The sequence below is a fragment of the Nesoenas mayeri genome (assembly GCF_963082525.1).
Source record: "Nesoenas mayeri genome assembly, chromosome: 21".
Classification (NCBI taxonomy): Eukaryota; Metazoa; Chordata; class Aves; order Columbiformes; family Columbidae; genus Nesoenas; species Nesoenas mayeri.
Genome location: NC_137571.1, coordinates 2,932,482 through 2,954,282, shown reverse-complemented (window position 1 = coordinate 2,954,282; position 21,801 = coordinate 2,932,482). Strand labels below are relative to the sequence as shown.

Below are 21,801 nucleotides of genomic sequence, written 5' to 3'. Positions count from 1 at the left end.
TCTCTGAACTGCCCGAAAGGAGCTTGGAGCCAGGGGGGTCGGGCTCTGCTCCCCAGGAACAAGCGCCAGGAGCAGAGGAAATGGCCTCAAGTTGCGCCAGAGGAGGTTGAGGTTGGATTTAGGAACAATTTCTTCCCCAAAGGGCTGTGGGGCATTGAACAGGCTGCCCAGGGCAGTGCTGGAGTCACCAGCCCTGGAGGGCTGGACAGACGGACATGAGGTTCTCAGGACACGGGGCAGGGACAGGGGTGGGGAGCCGTTGGACTTGATGATGTTAACGATGTTTTCCAACCAAAACCGATCATTTTAACACGACTCTATAAGCGCCACGGCCCTCCCGCCTCACAGCGCGCATGCGCACAAGCCCCGCCCTGCCCCGCCCCGTGCGTCAGCGCCTGCGCGCAACTCCCGCTCCGGCGCGGGCGGGTGACGTAAGCGGAAGGAATCGTCACTGTCCGGTGGAGGCTGAGGCGGCGCCGCCAGGCGAGGTAACGGGGATAACGAGGGTAATGGGGGTAGCAGGGGGAGCGGGGAGCGGGGCCGCCGGTCACCGCAGGGCGGGCGGAGGAGCGGGACCCCCTCTGCGTGTGTGGTCGCTCCTTTCTCTGGGTCTCCCCTCGGCCGCCGCTGCCGTCCCCTCACGGAGCCGGGGGGCCCGAGCGCTGCCCCGTGAGCGGGGGACCCGGCGGCCTCTCCTCACCGGCGGGGCGGCCCGGGGTTCGGCAGTTCTTGCCTTAATGTTTTGTGTGTCTGAGGGTGCACGTCCATTCCTGAGGGCAGAGGCAGAGCAGACCCATACAGAGAATCACCGCAGCCAGTGTAATCTGAACCTCCTTCAGTCCCCGGGTGGGTCCTGGGGCTGGGGCTGGGCTGGTGCCCCCACAGCTCTCTCTTCACAGCTGCTTTGCCCACGTCTCTGCCGGAGAGAACTTAAAATTAATGTGGAAGTTTAGCAAGCTCTTGTATTGTGTTACCTCAAACCAGATATTAATATATGAAGTGCGGATAATATGGTAAACCCAAATATTTTTACATGTCCGGAGGCTGAAGTTCTCAGCTTGTGAAGGAAAAGTATCGGTGGTGACAATGATGGGGGGTAGTTGGTGGTATAGATGGTGGCATTTGAGCTCCCACACAAAAGCACAGAAGGACGATTCGTGCTGTCACCGCCTTGTGACTCACCTGGCGTGGCCGAAATTGTGGCTCTGTGCGGATCCTCAGCTGGTTTGGCTGGAAGATGCAGTTATGTTTTATCTTGCTATCAGCTCGTCCAGAATCCTCTCTGGCAACGTATAGCTGGAAACTTCCAGAGCTCATTTCTGAGCTCCCCCATTGTCTGCTTACCAAAGTACTTGTGCGGATTATAAAAAGGGCTCCAAAGCAGCTAGTCAAGGCTTATTTTTTCCAAGGTGATGATTTGTAGCATTGCTTGGGGCTCAGACAGAACCTTCTGTACCTCTAACCCCCTTGTTTTCGTCTTCCCATTAAAGAAGCAAAGGAGCTCTTGGTAAAACATGTCGTGGATCAGAGAAGGCGAGCTGACCATCATAGAGAGATTTTGTGCCAACATCATTAAGGTAAGGGATTAATTTTGTTACCTGTGGTAAAGAACTGGCAGGTTCATTGGGCTTCAGAGTGGAATTATCTGTGTGTCTGCTCTAGAAAGGTGGTGTCACTAGCAGGAGTACATATTAACGCTGGCACTGGATGTACGTCCCTAAACAGCATTCGGGGATGGAAAATTACTTAAGCTTAGCCTTGCAAATGAGCAGGGCTGGAGCACTTGTCAATACTGAGCTTACACTCCCAGGCTTCCATGTTTTGTGCCCTTGCTGATGAAGGAGGGCGAGAAGCAAGGTGGTTGGATTATGCATCTAAGAAACGAAACTGAGTTGAGTGAGTAGAATAATAACTCACCAGTTCCAGGAAAACTCTGTCCTTGCCCCGCAGAGTCTGGAGGCTGCTGATGTTCTCCTTCTCTACATAGACCCAGTGAGATCAGCGGAAAGGAATACTCTTAAGTGAGCAAAAGCCTCATGACTTGTTTTGTTTTCTCGTAAGTTGTGTCTGTGAAAATGCCTTGAACTCTGAAATAAAAAATACTTAAATTTACAGCAGCATTAAACTCGAAGCGGGGAGACGCTCACAAATAAGCGGTGCTGCCGAGAGCAGCCAGACCGACCTCTCGGCGGTGCGGGGCGCCAGCGTGGTTGTTCGCTTGCTTTTCTCATGTGTTTCTCTTTATTTTCTAGGCAGGTCCGATGCCCAAGCATGTTGCCTTCATCATGGATGGCAATCGCCGTTATGCCCAAAAGTGCCACGTGGAGAGACAGCAGGGACATTCGCAAGGCTTTGAGAAGCTGGCGCAGGTGGGAAGGGTGTTTGCTGCATTTACGTTGTGTGTAAGGTGTTATATAATTTATACTGTTATCTCCAAGAAGTGCTTTCCTTGGCTGAATTAGTCCCGTATTTGTTACAGATTCTCATCTTTAGGTGGTGGTATTTTTCTCCCATTCTTTAAAATGAATCTGAAATCCTAATCAAGTGCATTTCATTGTCAGCTCTTAATGGTTGTTTCGTTTGATCCAGTCTTAGTGTAGTGGGAAACGAGGGGAAGGTTTTAGCTGTGGAGAAACTGGGTCTTGCAGACCTGATTGTCTGCTTATCTGACTTGGGTTTTCCATTATGTTTTGTCTTGCAGACACTAAGGTGGTGCTTAAATCTGGGCATTCGGGAGGTCACTGTTTATGCCTTTAGTACTGAGAACTTTAAACGTTCCAAGGAGGAGGTGGATGGACTAATGGATCTGGCAAGACAGAAATTCAGCCGCCTACTGGAAGAACAGTAAGAATCCTTTCATGTCTGTATCCCGCAGGGTGGAACTAAAGCTAAACTTGATTAAAAGGTGTTACAGGGATGTTACGAGTTGTGAAAATGGATTAGATGAAGGAAGCTGATCTCCCCCTCCAGCTGGAGATGTGTGTCCAGGGGCTCTGCCTGCCTGGGCGGGATGTGCAGCTCCTGGCCACGCACAGTCCCCTCGCACACCAGATTGGTGTCTGTGTCCTGTGGCTTATGGTGGAACAATCCCATCCAAACAGTGGGAATACTCCAGTTTTCAGATGAGCACAGCACAATCAGAAATTCCCTCTTAGAACCAGAGTGCTAGGTGCCTTGTTTTCATGAAGTATCTGTGATTGTTTCCTAGTCCTTTGGTGATGTCTGTACCTCAGGAACTTCTATGAGGAATGATCTTTTTCCCTTTAAGGAATGGTTTGGGATGATCAAATCTAAGCCAGCTTTCAATGCCTAAAAAACATTTGGTCATTTTGCCTTTTTGTAGCTCTCAGTTTTGCACACGCTATACCTGCTGCATGCCTGGTTCTGCTTTTTGGTGGATGTTACACAAGGCAAAGCTGGCACTTGTGCAGCAGAGACCACTCTGTGTTCTGTGGTCCTCACTCTCGTTATTTGGCGCAGGGAGAGTCTGAAGAAGCACGGCGTGTGTATCCGTGTCCTTGGGGACCTGCTGCTTCTGCCCTTGGATATTCAGGAGCTGATGGCCCAAGCTGTGCTGGCAACTAGGAACTACAACAAGTAAGTAACGCAGTTTAAAGCAGCTCATACCTCACGTCTTCCTCTTCTACCTGAAGGCTGAGACTTGGCAGGTGTATAACTGTCATCTGCTGGACTTCCCTTAGGTTAGTCTTTCACATCTTTCTCCTCTTTTCAGATGCTTTCTGAATGTCTGCTTTGCGTACACATCGAGACACGAGATCAGCAGCGCTGTGAGGGAGATGGCGTGGGGAGTGGAACAGGGGCTGCTCGAACCCAGGTAACTCTTGTCGTGCCGTGGGAGGTTTCACAAATGAAAACCGCCTGTCTTCCGTCCTGTGCCTCATTAAAAACCACTCAGAAGCCAAGTGGCTTTTAAATAGACCTCATTAAACCAGTACGACTGGAACAAATGACTTAAAGTTACCATGCAATGTTTACTTTTTATTATTTTGGTTGCCGTAGTGATAGATACACAACCAAGACAGAAGAGAAGTGAGGTCTGTGTCTCAAGTTAGTTTAAATGTGAAGGCAGATTTTAAGCCACAACAATTGGCTGCTTGGCTGGCAGTTTTAGCTCTGAGGTCAAACAACAGATGAATCATGAATAGCGAACTGTTCCTCCACCCTGGAAGAGATGGAGCAGTTCGCGCTCTGCTCCAGATGGAAGTCCTCACAGTCCAGTTCCACCACTGGATTATGTTTCAAAGAGTGGGGGCTGACAGAGCATTTGAAATAGCCTGTGGAGCAGGGTCCAGCAGAAGCAAGTTGGTGACTGGTTGTGGTACAGCTCCACCGCTCAGTTTTAATCTGCAGTCTCGTGTTTATAAAAAACCCCTCCGTAATTCTGATGTAGTTGTGCCACCTCTGTTGGCTCAGGAAAGTGATCTTAATAAGCTGCAAACATTGACCTGGATATTGCTGAAAGGAGGTTGTAGCGAGAGGGTGTTGGTCTCTTCTCTCAAGTAACAAGTGAGAGGATGAGAAGAAATGGCCTCAAGTTGCACCGAGGAAGGTTCAGATTGGATATTAGGAAAAAATTCTTCCCAGAAAGGGTTGTGGGGCATTGGAACAGGCTGCCCAGGGCAGTGCTGGAGTCACCATCCCTGGAGGGTTGGGTTGAGTATAGATCAAATTCTTAGAGACGTGGATTAGTACCAGGGTTGGGTTATGGTTGGACTTGATGATCTTGAGGATCTCTTCCAACCAAAATGATTCTATGATTTGTCTTTCTTAGTGATGTGTCTGAATCGTTGCTCGATAAGTGTCTGTACACCAACAACTCCCCTGACCCAGACCTCCTGATTCGAACCTCTGGAGAGGTTCGGTTGAGTGATTTCTTGCTCTGGCAGGTAAACTCTTTGTTTTCTCCTTGAAATATTCCATCTTCACATCAGAGGGTGTTCTACTGACTGCAGGCATGAGCCAACACGAGGGCTCTTCAGCTCTCTCTGCCAGGGGTTGGGTAACTTCTTGGGTGGACTCAGTGCTGGGGCACCTCTGAGGAACCTGTTTCTTGTTCTGCGATTGCCTAAAATACCTCGCAGCAAAAGTCTGAAATTGCATCATCCTGAAAACACTTCACAAGAAATGTCCTTATGATGTTTTGTGTATAGAATTGACGCTAAGGTTGTCTATATTGTTATAACTTTGAGTCACTCAGCATCCTTTTAAACGTTCGATTTTATAGTAATGGTCATAGGAACATGCTGATTTGAAACTTTGAGGGACTTGATGGCAAAAATAGCTTTTAAGTTGGAATCTTGCATCTTTCAGCTCTAGGATATCTTCACCACAACTTTTAGATTCATTAAGCACTTTAAATGCCACGAGTGGGCAGCAAGGAATATCATGAGATGTCATTTGATGAATGGCTTAAATGTCACGTCCTGATCCTCAGTTCATCTGTTACTCCCTTACCTCAGCCCTTGGTAGTCCAGTGTTGCTATTTTAGTTTTACTATACATCTGTGATGCTTAAGCTGTTAAAAATACCGCTGTGAAGATCAACATAGTGTTAGAAAGAATTCTGCTGGTGTCCTGCAGGAATGGATGACTAGTGTCCCAGCATTAAAAACTAATTAAAGAGACTCTACATAGTGCAATTTCAAACTTTCCTGGCTAGTATTTCTTTAATTTTAAGTAGAATCTGATAACACAGCCTAGGTAAAATCTTTGTTGGACAACTGGCAGAGTTTCACCAATAGAGCTGTATCTTGATGACATCTCGCTAGGTGATTAAATAGTTGGTGATGTTGTTTTTGCAGACATCCCATTCCTGCCTGGTGTTTCAGTCGGTCTTGTGGCCAGAATATTCCTTCTGGAACCTGTGTGAGGCCATCCTTCGCTTCCAGATGAACTACAGCGCTTTGCAGGTAAGGGAAATGGAAAACTCGAGGCAGCGTGTTCCTGCACAGCCGTGTGCTGGCGATGGAGTGAGGGAGCGCAAAGTGGGAGCAGCAATTGTTTATTGACTGCGGTGAGGTAAGATCTGGTTGCAGTCGCAGCTGATGTCAGATGTGTTGCTTTTCCTGCGCACATGTGGGTTGTTACAGCATCATAGCAGGTGGCCAGGCTCTCATTAGAATAAGGATTTCTTCTTGCTTGTTTGAAAGGCCGGCACTCCCTAAGCGTGTGTGTGTCAGGTTATCTCACTGTGACCGGTTTTACTCTTTAGAAAAATGAAAGCTTAATATTCTCGCATGGAATTGTGGTTTTGCTGGTGGAGGCTGCAGGCCAGGATATGTGCAATGAGAAGAAATCCAGGAGAGATGTTTGGCAAAAATATTTCAGATACTTGAAGGATAGGCAGGGTAGCTACTGCCTTTAACTTTCTCCTGCCCATCCTGCTATGCCTCAAGCCAGTGAGTTATTAGATCACAGGCATTTGGGAATGCTGAGCCCACTCTTGCTTATTTACTGGAGCTGATTAGCTTGATACCTGATCATCAGCTCAAAGAATGACCCCATAAATCAGTGTTCTGGATCCCCTAAAACCTTTCAGCTGCCATGTGAACAGGATCAAGGATTCTGCGTTGACACTTGTGTGCACATCCCTGGTTTGAAAGTCCTCTCATACGCTGCTCTGATTCTGGTAGCTGAGGAGTTTTCCACAATCTGTCACGACCTTTGTCTATTTGAACTCGAAGTTAATGCTGTCAGCAGACTTGTATCTTGGGGAAAAGGTCTTGTAGGATATCCCTGTATTTTTTTATAACCAATCAAGCAGGATGCCTCAAAAAGTGGAGGAGGCGCACACAGAGCCACCCTTCATTTAACCTGCAGATTGATGGCCAAGCAGAGGCTATTTCTTCCATAACCTGTTCTGCAGATGAGCTAAAAGGCCTGATAAAGTGCTAACGCTCTACCGCTTTTCACTCTAGAAGGCGAGAGACTCCTACATGGAGGAAAGAAGGCGACAAGAGATGGAAAGGGATCAGGATTACGTGACAAAGAAGCTGCAGCAGGAAGGGTTTGCGTCCCACGGAGACTCTCGGCGCCGACGGACACTGTTGCAGAAATGCACCGCCATGCGGGAAGAGAGAATCCAGGGCTTCCTACAAGCACTAGAGCACAAGAGAGCGGACTTCTTTGAGAGATTGTGTCCGGTGTCCGCGTGACACAGGTGCTGGGGTCTTGGGAAGACGACTTTTAGCCGTGTGAGAGGGAACGGCTGCTGCCCAGAGGGGTTCGCTTGGTGTGGTGCTGGGCTGCTCTAGGACTTCACGTCCCCACTGGCCCTGTCTGAGGGTACTGTGAACCTTTCTAGTTCTGTGAATGCTGCTGAGGGAGGAAATGCCGTCCATCTGTCTCACCTTCCTGCCCCGACGATGGAGAACACACACACTCTGCCGTATCTCCGGTGCTCGGTACCTGGCTGCGACAAGAAGTGACCTAAAATGAGCCTGCAGTTTTGTTTGACTCCTTGTGAACTGCCCCAGGCAAATGATTCTGTCCTGTTAAATCAGTCTGGACTTGAATTCTTCCCAGGGCTTTGCAGCAGCAAATCTCCTGTTGAGGTTTCCTCTGCTGTCCTGTACGGGATTCTCCCTTTCCAGAGGGAGAGGATTATTCCTGGTGAGAAAGGGACCCCCGTGCTGAGCAATGGCAGAGATATTCCCCACTGCCCTGCTTTGTGGCAGCATCTTGGCTTTTCCCCACTTCGCCTGATGTGGCGTATCTGCTCTTGGCTTCCAAAGAGCTAAAACAAGGTGTTGCCAGCCTTGATGTCAAGAAAACATAACTCAAAAGTTTCACCAGGCCCTGTGATCCCTTCTGAGCGCTGTATGTGGGGAAAACCCAAATGCTGAAGATGTTGGCACAAACTCTGCTTAGGAAAGAGGCTCTGAGCCAGCAAGGAAAAGTATTGGTTGGGAATTCGTGGCTTAAAAAGAAATTAGTTAAACCCAGGTGATGGGTGCAACATGCCAAATCCCTCCAAGGACTCTCTGGAGCTGTGGCTTCATGTCCTGCTTGCGGGGAATGAGGGTGGGCTTGGGTCGGGAGTGCAGTGGCCAAAACCGGTGTGATCCCGGCCACAGGCGGTGTGATCCCAACCACAACCGGTGTGATCCCGGCCACAGCCGGTGTGATCCCAACCACAACCGGTGTGATCCCGGCCACAGCCGATGTGATCCCAACCACAGCCAGTGTGATCCCAACCACAGCCAGTGTGATCCCGGCCAAAATGGGGCTGTTGACATGACTGCACTGGGAGTGGCTGGAGCAGCTGGGGAGGGTTTGTTCTGTTTTCCGTCGGCAGGGAGGTGGACTAAATTTCCAAGATTGTTTCCGTCTTCTAATTTCTTATGTTTTCCGTCCCCGTGGTCGAAATAAGATAAAACGTGTTGATTTTTGTTTCCAATGCAGGTGCAGCAGCACCAGCTGTTGCTGTTTTTTTAAATCCTCCTTTTTCCCTCCAGGTGAAAACTAGAAAATGCAGATGTAAAGGACTTTGTACTTGCTGAAAACTCAGCGTTTTCAATGATATTATAAAGAGGATAAAGACATTATCAAATCCCGAATAAAAATATTCATCCAGCCTTATCCGCTCGGCCTCACCCCACGTGACCCCGGCGGGCCAATGGGCGGGCGGGGATCCGGCTGGAACCGGTTGGGCCGCGTCGGGCTCGATATAAAACTTTATTATGAATAAACACCGAATTGAAATTAACGGGGTGGGGAGTGCGGGCCGCGCTCCGCTCCCCGCGTCCCTCCCGCCGCCCCGACGGAGCGATGCCCAAGAGAAAGGTACGTGGGGCTGCGGCCGAACCCCCCCGCGCCTCTCACGCCGTTGGGCCCGTCCCGCCGTCATCCTCCCCCCTCGCGTCCCGTCCTGGTCCGATCCGGCCCGTTGTGGCGGGAAAAAGCGGCCGCGCTGGTGGCGCCAAAACCGCCGCCCCGCGGGGACAGCGCGGGAACGGGGCCGCACTGAGGGGGCAGCGCGGCCCCCCCGCTCCCCCCGCCCCGGTTGGGCGGGCCCGCCCCGCTCTGGGGCTCCCGGCCCGGGGCTCCCGGCTGGCGGAGCCGCCGGTGGCGCCAAAACCGCCGGTGCCTCCCGCCCCTCCCCGAATCTCGGCGGCCTCCGGCCCGCCCAGGGGTGGGTGGTGCTTATAAATACTTCTACAATAATTGACAAATCCACTTGAAGCGCTTCAGCTCTGAACTGTTTTGAATTCCTGTCCTAAAACGTAAAAATATTTGGGTGGAGTTATTTGTTTAAAAATTGTATGTTTTTTTTTTTAAATAATGTAACAGGAGGGTTTCTTTCTCCCTTGCAGAAGCCCGCTCCTCCAAAGCCAGAGACTAAACCTAAAAAGGCAGCTCCAAAGGTAAGGTGTTGTGTCAGCGCTGTTGTTGAGATGTAAATCTAAGAACTGTTACAGTAAAACTTTGAATAACTTTGAAATTGAGCTGCATTGTCACTTCTATGAAGTTGCACCAAATACTTCTGAATTTTACAAAACTTGCATTAAAAAAAAACAAAGTGAAGATTTCTCAGTCTCTCAAGGATGCAAACGTTGGTGTGTTGTGTTCTTTTTGGGCCAACGCCCAGTGCTAGTTCTTACCATTCTAGTTTTTGGATTCTTGTGGCTTAACGAGCGGCTGTTGGTAATTGTAACGGTGATGGTGGTTTTGCATTGACAGAAGAGCGAGAAGGTGCCCAAGGGCAAGAAGGGGAAAGCCGATGCTGGCAAGGAGGGAAACAACCCTGCAGAGAACGGAGATGCCAAAACAGACCAGGTACAGCAGCGGCTCCGGCACCTTCTGTTACGCCAGCAAATGATTTTATCCATATCAAGCCTAAACAGGTTTAGACTTGTGCCAATAAAGAGGGATTATTGCTTGATTATTTCAACCTGTTGCTGATGACACCAACACATCAACAGGTAGTTGAAGAGTTAAAGTGTCTCTTTGCCAGTTGAATTTATTAGGTTGGTGCAAAAGGGATTGTGGTTTTTGCATCATTGAAATTTACGGTTTGATATTGGAGCACCCTTATGTTATATCTCATTTTAATACATTTTTCTTGCTTTATGTCTTTTTTGCTACTGGCTTAAAACTCGCTGTTTGTATTTATTTTAGGCCGCGGAAGTGACGCTAGACAAAAAAGAAATGCGAGCGATTTTCTTCTTCGAGTTCAAAATGGGTCACAAGGCAGCGGAGACAACGCGCAGCGTCAACGCGGCGTTTGGCGCAGGAACCGCGGACGAGCGCACGGTGCAGTGGTGGTTCAGGAGGTTTTGTGAAGGAGATGAGGAGCGAGGCAGCCAACCATCGGAATGCGACAACAGCCGGCTGAGCGCCGACCCCCTGACAACCACACCAGGAGCTGCCGCACAACTCAACGTTGACCACTCTATGGTGGTTCGGTGTTTGAAGCAAATGGGAAAGGTGGAAAAGCTTGAGGATCAGGTGCCTCACGAGCTGACCGAAAATCAAAGAAATCGCCGTTTCGAAGTGTCGGCTTCTCTCATTCTACGCAACAACAAGGAGCCGTTTCTCGATCGGATTGTGACATGCAATGAGAAGTGGATTTTATACGACAACCGGCAACAACCGTCTCAGTGGCTGGAGCACGAAGAACCTCCAGAGCGCTTCCCAGAGTCCAACTCACACGCAAACAAGGTCATGGTGACTGTTTGGTGCTGCGCGGCCGGTCTGATCCACCACAGCTTTCTGAATGCCGCGGAAACCCTCACATCGGAGCAGTACGCTCAGCAGATCGACGAGATGCACCGAAAGCTGCGGCCGGCGCTGCGCAGCGGGAAGGGCCCGATTCTCCTCCACGACAACGCGCGACCGCACGTGGCGCAGCCGGCGCTTCGGAAGCTGCACGAGCTGGGCTACGAGGTTTTGCCGCACCCGCCACGCTCGCCCGACCTCTTGCCCACCGACTACCACTTCTTCAAGCAGTTCGACACCTTCTTGCGGGGAAGGCGCCTCTGCAACCCGCAGGATGCAGAAGACGCTTTCCAGGAGTTTGTCGAATCCCAAAGCGCAGATTTTTACGCTACGGGAATAAACGAACTTACTTCTCGCTGGCAAAAATGTGTTGATTGTAACGGTTCCTATTTTGATTAGTGAAGGTGTGCTATGGTTATTAAATATGTATTCCTATTTTGTTTAATATACGCGTGTTCCTATTTGGATTAATATATTTGAGCCGCGTTGTAATGAGTTAAGATTCACAGTGCGAAACCGCAATTACTTTTGCACCAGCCTAACTCCCAAGCTCCCGTAGTTTTTTATTCAGGAGAACGCGGGTTTCCCGCCCCCGCGGTGCCCCCGGGCGGCCCTGCAGCCGGGGGGGCACGGTTTGGGGATCCCGGTGCCCCGGCTGGTGCTGAACGAACAGCTCCGCTCCCCGCGCAGCTCCCGCGGAGGCGGACGGGGGATGCTCCCGCCTTTCCCCGGGGCCGCGGCCGCGCTCCCCATCACCCAAGCAGGGCCCTCCGCTTTTTTTTTCCTTTTCCCCCTTTTTTTTGCCTGCCCGCCCCCGCCCGGGTTTTCCCGCCCGCGGGGCTCTGCGCGCGGGGGGGGGGGGCGGGGGCGCGAGGCCCAATTGCGCGCGCGCCGCCTCCTCAGCACCTCCCTCCTCCCCTCCCCGCCTGGCCCCACCCCACGTGACTCCGGCGGGCCAATGGGCGGGCGGGGCGGTGGGGATCCGGCTGGAACCGGTTGGGCCGCGTCCGGCTCTATATAAAACTTTATAAACACCCGATTGAAATTAGTGGGGTCGGCAGCCAGCGGAGCCCGCCCGGAGCCCGCCCTGCCGCCCGCCCGCGCCGCGCTCCGCTCCCTCCTTCCCTCCCTCACCCCCTTTCCCCGCTTCTCGCCGACCGAGCGCGCCCGGCCCCCGCGCCCCCCTCCCTCCGCCCGCTCCCTCCGCCCCCTCACGCCGCCCCGCCGAGCGCCGCTCTCCCTCACGCACACACACACACACACACACACACACGCACAACGCGGCCGCACGGAGCCATGCCGAAGAGAAAGGTACGTGGCGCCGCGGGACCGGGCCGCCTCATCGCGCCCCTCACGCTCTAGGCCCCTACGGCCCCGCCGCCCCCCCCCGCGCTACCGCCTGTGGGAGGGGGGGCGGGACTACGCGCTCACCTCCCCCCCCCGTTCGGGGCGGTAACGGCTGCGAGGAGCCGCGCGAGGCCTCCCCGGGGGTGGGGGCGGGGCGGCGCGGGGACCGTTACCGGCCTCGCGCGCGGGGGGTAACGGCCGCGGTGGGGGAGGGGCGCGCGCCGGTGCGATCCGGTTGGTTTTGGCGGGAGGACGGGATGATGAGGCGGGGGAGGGAAAGGGCGGGAAGCGGCCGCTCTGCTGGCGCCCGGGCGGCTTTGCCGCCAAAACCGCCGCCCCGCGGGGGCAGCCGTGGGCGGGAGCGGGGCCGCCCTGAGGGGGCAGCGCGGCTCCCCCGCTCTCCCCGCCCCGGGACGGACCGGCCCGCCCCACTCTGGGCTGGGTCGCTGTGGGGCTTCCGGGCCGGGGATCCCGGCTGGCGGGGGCGCTGGGCCCGCCGGTGCCTCCGGCCCCTCCCCGAATCTCGGCGGCCTCCGGGCCGCCCAGGGGCAGGTGTGGGCGGCCGGTTAACCCCCGGGAGCGCCTGGAGAACGTTCCCTTTGCACATGGGGGGGTTAAACATAACGGCTGGTGCCGGTGCAACTTGTCGCCGCTACAACTTGTGTCTCCCGTCCTAGGCTGAAGGAGATACCAAGGGCGACAAGGCCAAAGTTAAGGATGAGGTAAGGAGTTCAGCATTTTCAGAAAGTTGGATTATTAAGTGTTTATGTTGGACAGTGAGATTTAACTTTGTCGAAATAACTGCGGAACAAGGGGATGATTGGTTGTAATTGAATCAGGCTTTTCGAAGTATTAACTGTCTTTTAACCTTAACCATGAAAAGTCTAGTTACTAACTTTAACATGAGTCTTATGTTTTTTGAGGACAGAGAATAAGGGAAGTAGAAACTTAAAAAATAGCGCTGAGAATTTATAGGTTGGAATAAGAGTTACTTTATGAGGTTTTGAGAGTTCATGTTCCATTAAATTCAGTCATTTTTCTCTTTAAACAGCCCCAGCGGAGATCGGCGAGGTTATCTGCTGTGAGTATTCTCTTGTTGAGCAGAGATGTCCCAAAACTCAGTAGTTTTAGGCTTTAGTATTACGTCCTATATCTGTGAGAGCTGCGGGTATTCTGCAGGGACGTGCCGTTCAGCAGAAGGAAAGTTGCTGGCTTAGTGCGCTGCCCCATTGTGTGGTGCTATGGGAGTGGTAGAATAATTGACAAATCCATTTGAAGTGCTTCAGTTTCAAGTGGTTTGATTTGCTTTCCTGAACTTGAAAATATTTGAGTTGAGTGTGTTTAAAAAGTTGTATGTTTCTCCTAAAACAATCTGAGTAACAAGAGGGTTTCTTTCTCCCTTGCAGAAGCCCGCTCCTCCAAAGCCAGAGCCTAAACCTAAAAAGGCAGCTCCAAAGGTAAGGTGTTGTGTCAGCGCTGTTGTTGAGATGTAAATCTAAGAACTGTTACAGTAAAACTTTGAATAACTTTATAGAAGTGACAATGCAGCTCAATTTCAAAGTTGCACCAAATACTTCTGAATTTTACAAAACTTGCATTAAAAAAAAACAAAGTGAAGATTTCTCAGTCTCTTAAGGATGCAAACGTTTGCATGTTGTGTTCTTTTTGGGCCAACGCCCAGTGCTGGTTCTTACCATTCTAGTTTTTGGATTCTTGTGGCTTAACGAGCGGCTGTTGGTAATTGTAACGGTGATGGTGGTTTTGCATTGACAGAAGAGCGAGAAGGTGCCCAAGGGCAAGAAGGGGAAAGCTGATGCTGGCAAGGAGGGAAACAACCCTGCAGAGAACGGAGATGCCAAAACAGACCAGGTACAGCAGCGGCTCCGGCACCTTCTGTTATGCCAGCAATATATTTTATCCATATCAAGCCTAAACAGGTTTAGACTTGTGCCAATAAAGAGGGATTATTGCTTGATTATTTCAACCTGTTGCTGATGACACCAACACATCAACAGGTAGTTGAAGAGTTAAAGTGTCTCTTTGCCAGTTGAAGTTGCCACATGAAAGTTGTTGTTTCACCTTGTTCTGAAAATACAGAAAGTTTGCACACAATGAAGCAACTTCAAGTTGCTTTTTATGGTGCTTCAAATGTTAGATTTGTTAAAAATTAGGGTGCTGCAGCCCAGACAAGGTTTCTTCTGTTCAGAGCATTGCTAATTAGAGAAATTAGTTATCAGTTGCTTGTTGCAAGTCCGTGGTGTGTATTGACTGGTTCCTCTTTTTCTTTTAGGCACAGAAAGCCGAAGGTGCTGGTGAAGCCAAGTAAAAACGTGTGAATTTTTGATAACTGTGTACTTCTGGTGACTGTACAGTTTGAAATACTATTTTTTATCAAGTTTTATAACAATGCAGAATTTTGGTTTACTTTTTTTTAAGCTATGTTGTTAGCACACAGACCGCTTCGTTGTTGTGTTTTCGGGGTTGGGGGGAAGGGAGGGAGGGGGCAGTGGGGACAAATGTCACTTAGTCTATTTCTTGGAGCCTAAATTTTAATAAGAGAAGTTTTTCCTGGTCCCCCAGTTTTTGGAAGAAGGGCTCTTCCTGAGTAGAGGAGGAAGGGATTCCCTTGCGCTGCACCTCTGTTCAGTCCTGTGACGTGCATACGAGTGAACGTCCAAGCTCCCAAGATGCCTATTGCCAACTTCAAACCCGCAGTTTGTAACGGTGTCTGTATTTCCTTCACGTCTTTGCTGTTTGCGTAGAGCCTGTCACTCCAAAATACTCCACAAACGGCATTTTGGGACTTAACACTCGAAATGCGTTGTCGGGTGATCCGGACTTCTGGTGTCCAATTTGGGATATAATGGCTCTAAAAGGAGCTGTACGACTTTTATATTGTGGATCTTCAGATTAAGAAAACCTGCGTTTTAATTTTTTTTGTTCCTCTAAAAGTTAGGGTAGGTTTGTGAAGAGTTGTTAAACAACATGCTAAATGTGAAAGTGTCCACCCTCACTCTAAACTTTTCCCTTTACGAGTATGGAATGAAGATTCTTCGGTTTTATAGCAACTTTTACGTTTTGGTAGTCCATGAAGGGAGGGGAGTTTGACAGTTGTTGTAAAATGTTGCAGATTGTAGCCCATGTCCTGCCTAAATTACCATGATTGTTTATGAAAAGTACCTTTAATAAAGCTGGATACGGTTTGGCTTGGACTGTTCTTAACGCCTTTCTAATTCCTCTTGCCTTTGTTTCGCCTTTGCTGTGGCTGATGGCAGAACTCCCTTGCTGCACGCAGGTATGCGTTTGTATTTAGGCGACGTTTTCCTAATGGCCAAGGCTTGGTTTTAAGCCTCTTAATTTGGAGAGTTAATTCAGACAATTCACAAGTGCAAAGTGGCATTTCCTGACCTGAAAGTTAGATCGCTGCAGGACGTTTGGAAACTTGAATTATTAGGAGGCCCAAAGTGGAGTGTGGAAGTGAATCTACTGCAGTAAATTATCTTTGTTACTGTTTCAAAAGTCCTATACAAAAAGGGGAAGAATATGGTAATCTTGAAGTTCCTGTGGAGGAAAAGACATTTCAGTAAGCTTTTCTTGGTGGTGAAACCAGAACTAGCTCCCAAAAACTGATTATGTGCTTTAACTTGAATATTCTTGCTTGTGCTAATGAAATACAGACTTTGCTGTGGCGGTGACTAAGCAGGACACAAGATTTGAGTGAAAATGCACCATATTTCTAGTCAGTACTTACACTAGAGACAGAGCCAAACCAAAAACCTCATGTGTGAATATCTCCTAGAGTAACTTTTCTCAGACTGAATATTTTATGCCCCTGCTTGGCCTTTCCTGGGACTTGAGTGTCTGTTCTCGATTAAGTTCTGTGACCTGTTTCAACCTGTGCTGTTTTCAGAGAGAATCCGATGAAAACGAGCAGGGCAGAGTTTGACATCAAGAAGTTTTCTCTGTCTAGAAAGAGAGAAGTACATTCTAGAACAGCTGGACCTATATTGCATTATCATGGCTGGTATGTCTTAAATTTGCCCTAGCAAACAGCAAATAATCTATATACCCCACCCAGAAGTAGCTTAGAAATGACCAACAAGAATAGTGACAATTTTAACTTGGTGCTTCAAGGTGGGAACAGAGGGGAGGTTGGTGCCTGTCCAGGATGTTCTCCAAGAGATGCAGCTTGTGGGGAGCCCTGGGACATGGTGTGTGGGGTTGAGATCTTGGGGCAAAGCTGCTCCAAAAAATGGTTCCAAAGGAGTCAGGTGGCTGCTGGAACGCACTGGTGTTCCCTGCGAACATCTCTGCTTGGAAGGTCCCTTCATCCTCTAATTGTTCCATAAAGTACTGCTAATCAGGTGTAATTGCAGGGTTTCTTTTTTGTCAAAGAACTTGCTGCTTAATTATTAATCTTTTCAATACCTTGAAGTCTAAGCAGAATGTTACTGTACAGGACATTTTTCTCCAGCTAGGCAGGAAAATTACTGGTTTATGGAGTATCTTCCGCACAAGTTTCCCTGTAGCTCCTGTGCTGTCTCCTGCTCACCCGTGAACTTCCAAACGCTTTATCTCATATTCTGCATCCACTGCCTCAGTGTCTTTGCCATGTGTTACTTCATGCTCGTACCATGGAAAGTATTGAAGTTTTAATTTTTTGCTACAAAATTCCTATATTTTCCTTTATCCTGGTCTGGAATCTATTTGCTGATCAGAGCATCCCCTCTGCATATGGAAAAGTTGCTGTAGAGAAGTTTTAACCCGGTTTCTTTGCGTGATGTGCCACACGTATTCGCTGCCGCAAGATTTGAAGCTCTTGCTCCATCCGAGGTGTTTCCCAGTGGACGTGTCCGTGTGCTGGAGTTATTGGCCTGTTGGGCTTGACTTGACATGCAGGGCTCATCTATCCCTCCTTAAGCAAATAGAGAGAAGGGATGCTAAAGACAGTAAATCCAACTAATTAGTTCTGTAAATTAGAAGCTAAAAGAGCAAGCAACCCTCTGCTGCAATCCGTGTATGTTTAGTGGTTAGAACAGCCACAAATCTGCATCTCCAGCTGCCAGAACGCCTTAAGCTAGAAATAAGTTTTTCTGTTAAATGGTAATCATTTTGCATGGAAAACTGTCTCTGTGTATCGTCTGGGATGTGATTTATGCTGCCGGGTGCATTTAAAAAGCTGGCCTGGCAGGTGGTCTTTGCATTAGCATGTGTTTTGTCCTGTTTGTTGGAGCTCACAAAAACTGGAGACTACCAGAGCCTGGTGGAAACAACGCTAACGTGAAAAGCGACCCGATGAGCTCCCGTGGAAGGGCACCGGGGCTGTGCAGTCATGTGCAATTATCTTCCCATTTAAAAGACTGAAAGCATCCCATTTGAAATCAGGCTGAGGATTTGAGTGCTAAAACTGGGAAGAAACAGTTCCTACTTGCAGCTGGTAATTAGGAAAGGCCGTGGGTTGCACTAAGTTTAGGTAAAAATAAAGTATCAGGTGCAGGAACGAACTGCTGTCAGAGCTCGGTTGCATTCCTGGGCTTTGCTCAAGTGTCCTATCTATAAATTTATGTGGGTTTTTTTGTGTGCTGTTCTTCAGTATTTCTCAAATATTGGTATCTTAAGGACCGGCAATGACAGTTTTGGAGGCAGCTGGATAATGTTCAAACAGCCTCATCACTTGATTTTGGTGGTTCCTGTGAGAGCTGGGCTGTTACACATTGATGTGTCCTGTACTTAGAATAAGACACCAAAGCTTTTTGTCTTTTTGCTAATTACCCCAGTTCTGAGTATTCCCTGTCAATTTACATTATCATTTTTATTGTTCTGCTGTCTGGTACCTTTCCCACCTTCCTTTTATCCATCCTTTTACAGAAAATCTTGCACAAGAGATGATGTACAAGGAGCCAGATTTTGTGTGCAGGGAGAATCTTGCTCAGAGCTGCAGTTGCTTGTACGCAAAGGGGAGCAGCTGCATCCAGGATCCAGAAAGTCACCACTGACCGTAGAAAGACAGATGAGCAGGTTCAGTGATCTTCCCAGGCGTTGACAAAGTACTTGTCTACAAGCATGGTTTAAATCCATGTAAAATGAGTGGCTATGCCACTAAGTTGTTTTTCAGTTGATTAATTTCAGCATAAATCGTCTGGGAAATAGACCCAAACTGCTGTTATCATTTATTTGCCTCTTAATAGGTAAGATTGCGAAGAATGGTGGAGTTTGAAGGCGCTGAAAGCTTTGGCAGCCTTCCAGCAGAGCCTGCGGAGGATCCCTGCTTTCCTAATACTGCACATTTTTTGCTGGGGTCTTAAGAACATTTAGATTACTGAGAAATGATAGAGCAGAGTCTCTGGACTCCCCAAATCAATGTATTAACAACACTAAGTGACAATTAAACGTGAGTAGAAGTTAATGTGAGCCGGTTACAGGCCAGTGGGTCACTTACCATAGTCCTACAGAACCACCTTCACCTCCACCTTGGTTTTATTTTCAAGTGAATGTGGATTGTTGGGCCTAAAAAAGCAGAACAAGCGCTCCCCAGGAGCAAGAAGCTCCTGTCCCTGCTCCTCCTAAGGCGGTGCCCTTGGATTAACAGTTTTGAGTTGCAGGATGATTCTCTCCTGCAGCAGTTTCCATCTTGCATGCACAGAGCTCAATTATATTTGGAAGAAGTGACAATCTCGTCCTCCGTCAGGCGAGCCCTGCCAACGGCGGGTATGAGGAGCATCGAGGAAGGAAAACGGGCTCAATTTCACACAGAATATTGAGTTGCAGGATCATTAGTGTTGGAAGAATCACCTCCCTTGATGTCACAGGGGTTTCATTGTCCCTAAATCATCCCAGATATGGTAATACCATACCCAGGGACTAATATTGCTGACTATAATTTCTGAGGAATGGGTCCATATCCTGCAGTTGTAGAGACGAAATGGAGCTATAGTTAAACTCACAATTTACAACATCAGCCTGTCCTCATTGGATGGGAAGGAGATGGCACAGGGGGAGCTGACTGAGAAAAGTTTGATTGGAGCTAATGAGGAGACAGTGACTAATAAAGAGCTTTAATACGTTGGTGTTATGAAGACTTCTGATTTTTTGAAATGCTGAGCCTTTCACAAAATTATGTTGACAGTCTGTTTGGTTTTTAACCATCTCTTGCAAAGGAAATTCTTAAGGTGCCAGGAGATCTGTGGTGTGGCAGAAGAAACAGCAACAGAAAACATCAGGGAAAACTTCCTAAATGTGAGATCTATTAAAATGCATCGAATCCTCCAAACAAGGGACGTAAAACTGCTCTGGAGACAGTACTAAGGTGCTGGAAGGAATGGACCCGCAGTGGCTGCAGCTGACCTGGTCACATCCTGTCCCTCCACCTCCCAAAGCACCTGCAGGTACTGGCAGACTTTATGTTTTGCTACCAGATATGTAACCCCAAACTTGCCAGGTTTCCCCTTCTGAGCAGATTTGATTGTGGATTTCATTTTCTCTTACTGAATTAACGCACATTTTTAACACATTTCCCTCTGCGCAACAGCTTTCCCCTGCTCTCAAGCTTGTTGGTTGCCAGAGAGAAATTACTATTAGATTGCTATTAATCCAATTACACTAGATTACTATTTTAGCATTGCCCAGACAGCAAATTTTGTGTGCCTTCAGTCTAATAAAATGATATCTCTGTGCTTATTGTGATGGAAATAAACGTTATCTCAGTATGAGAACTGAATGTACATATGTTGGGGGGACTGATTGTAAACTTGGGCAATTAAATTAGTTTTTCTCGTTATTTCCTTCTTACTGGAGATAAAACCAGAGATTGTTACTATGTTGTGGGTATTTGGAGAACAGGTTTGCTTGGACGGCAGCCTGGTTCGAGATGCCTGTGTTTCCCTACTGTACCATAAATCAAATTAGCTTCCGTGTTGGCAAGCCCTGCAATGAAGGAAGGAAAATTCCATTGATACTGAATTAATTTGTCACTGAAAAATAAAAATACCCCAGGTTTCAAAAGTAAGCTAGATCTGATTGAGGTTGCCAGGAGGAGGTTGGATTGGAAAACTTCATGGTACGTCCTTTCCACAGCCCAGCAGACTCGGGGGTTTGTGTGGTGGTCACCTCATTAACCACCTCCTTAATTAACAACCTGTTCCTTCCCTTCGCCACACGGTGGTACCAGAAAACACAGAATCGGTGCTTGGAAGCCAAAAAATGGCAGGCGAGGCCCGAAGGCAGCACAAGCTGCCTGGTAACAAACTGGGGAGGCTGGAGCCTGGTTTATCACAATCACACGTGTGTTATTTGCTTTCAGAAAGCGGGAGAATCACTCCTCCAGCAACCTCCGTGCTCTTCTGCCGCCTTTGGGAGATCAGTGATAGACAAACAGTCGCCTGAGCGGTGTGAGTCCCTCTAAGCCTCTATTGTATCCATAGAATCACAGTATACAAGCACTTTCCATTTTTTGTTATGTTTTTGCTTGAAATCCAGAGTGCCCAATTCATTATCAATTTACAGGCGTAGCTGACGTCTCACAGGAACCTATCTGTGCTATAGCGAGCCTTGGAACTTAAGCTTCCCAAATTCTATTTTAAGAATCACCAGACCATTCCTTTTCTTCCTCGGGCAGTTATCGCAGCTGCTGTAGCACATGCCCTGAAAATTTAAGCCTAAACTAGAGCTGCTGTTATCCATCTCATCTGTTCTCAACTGAGGAAGGGATACTGTATCTTAAATCCATGTTTAAATAGGTATCATATAAGCCTGGTCACTTTTAGGCTTGTTGGTACAAATTATAGCATCAGACTTGCTGAATCTTCAGCTTGAGATTACAGAATAAATTGTGTCGTTCAAAGAAATGATGCGTTATTAAAAAGCTTCCTGCCCTTTCAGTCCTGTCTCCTCTTGCTTTTGTATGGCAGTATTTTGAGTACATGTGCTTTTTCTCTACAAGATAAATATAGGAAATGGAATTTAATGCTTGTGCTAACTCACGATACTCATCAGTGTGATTTTTCTGATGCTGTAAAACTCTGTGCTCAGTTCATCGGCCGGCAGCTTTGACCAGCATTGCATTTGTTAAATGACAATTTATAATGTGTATTGAGCTGAAGCAATGCCATCAGTTGCAAGAAATCTGCTTTTCCTTCACCTTTTATGTTATGAAATGCCTCAGTCATTGGGTTATTTCCTTCTAACACATGCTTTCCGTGTTTGCCTTTACCAAGGAGCCGCGTGTAAAGCTGGAAAGGAAGCGGCTGCTTCCCAGAGTTGCCGAGATTGCATGTGGGGCACTTGACACCCTCGTGATACTTCCTTGAAGTGGATGCAAAACGGAAAGATGAGCTCCTGGTAAGTCAAATTCATCCCTTTAGTTCTCAGGACCTGCTTGGGGTGGGGATTTATGCATTTATTGGATGAAGTGGAGAAAATATCACCTAGAATTAAACGGAAAAAGCAGAGATTTGCAGTCACCGGCAAATATAAATGCTGTGGCATGAAAACATAGCAAACATTGAAACCAAATGTTTCAGGGACATCTGAGTGTACACGGTACTGAAAAATATGACGTAGATTTGAATCACTTGTCTGCATTAAATAGGCCCTGTCACCATGCCCTGCTAGTTCCTAGATAACAAACCTACAGTGATTACTCAGTGATATTTAAACTAAAGGAGGGAGATTCAGGCTGGACATGAGGAAGGAATTGTTGCCCTGAGGGTGGTGAGAG

At 48.4% G+C, this 21,801-nt stretch overlaps 3 protein-coding genes across 3 annotated transcripts; all 3 read left to right on the top strand.

Moving 5' to 3' along the window:
- Positions 1-458: 458 nt before the first annotated feature.
- DHDDS (dehydrodolichyl diphosphate synthase subunit) lies at positions 459-7,177 on the top strand. Its single transcript, XM_080357416.1, has 9 exons — positions 459-488; positions 1,491-1,577; positions 2,253-2,369; positions 2,702-2,844; positions 3,481-3,597; positions 3,734-3,835; positions 4,793-4,907; positions 5,822-5,929; positions 6,938-7,177. The coding sequence occupies exons 2-9, from the start codon at positions 1,515-1,517 to the stop codon at positions 7,172-7,174; spliced, it is 1,002 nt and encodes a 333-aa protein (XP_080213542.1). The 5' UTR covers positions 459-488; positions 1,491-1,514; the 3' UTR covers positions 7,175-7,177.
- A 1,485-nt stretch (positions 7,178-8,662) lies between these two features.
- Positions 8,663-11,138, top strand: LOC308048429 (histone-lysine N-methyltransferase SETMAR-like; the record flags this gene model as incomplete). Its single annotated transcript, XM_080357582.1, has 4 exons — positions 8,663-8,804; positions 9,335-9,385; positions 9,702-9,797; positions 10,140-11,138. The coding sequence occupies exons 1-4, from the start codon at positions 8,790-8,792 to the stop codon at positions 11,136-11,138; spliced, it is 1,161 nt and encodes a 386-aa protein (XP_080213708.1). The 5' UTR covers positions 8,663-8,789.
- A 175-nt stretch (positions 11,139-11,313) lies between these two features.
- HMGN2 (high mobility group nucleosomal binding domain 2) lies at positions 11,314-14,542 on the top strand. The gene is made up of 6 exons (XM_080357419.1): positions 11,314-12,050; positions 12,764-12,808; positions 13,138-13,167; positions 13,493-13,543; positions 13,860-13,955; positions 14,377-14,542. Exons 1-6 carry the CDS (start codon positions 12,036-12,038, stop codon positions 14,410-14,412), a joined length of 273 nt encoding a protein of 90 aa, XP_080213545.1. The 5' UTR covers positions 11,314-12,035; the 3' UTR covers positions 14,413-14,542.
- Positions 14,543-21,801: the final 7,259 nt, after the last annotated feature.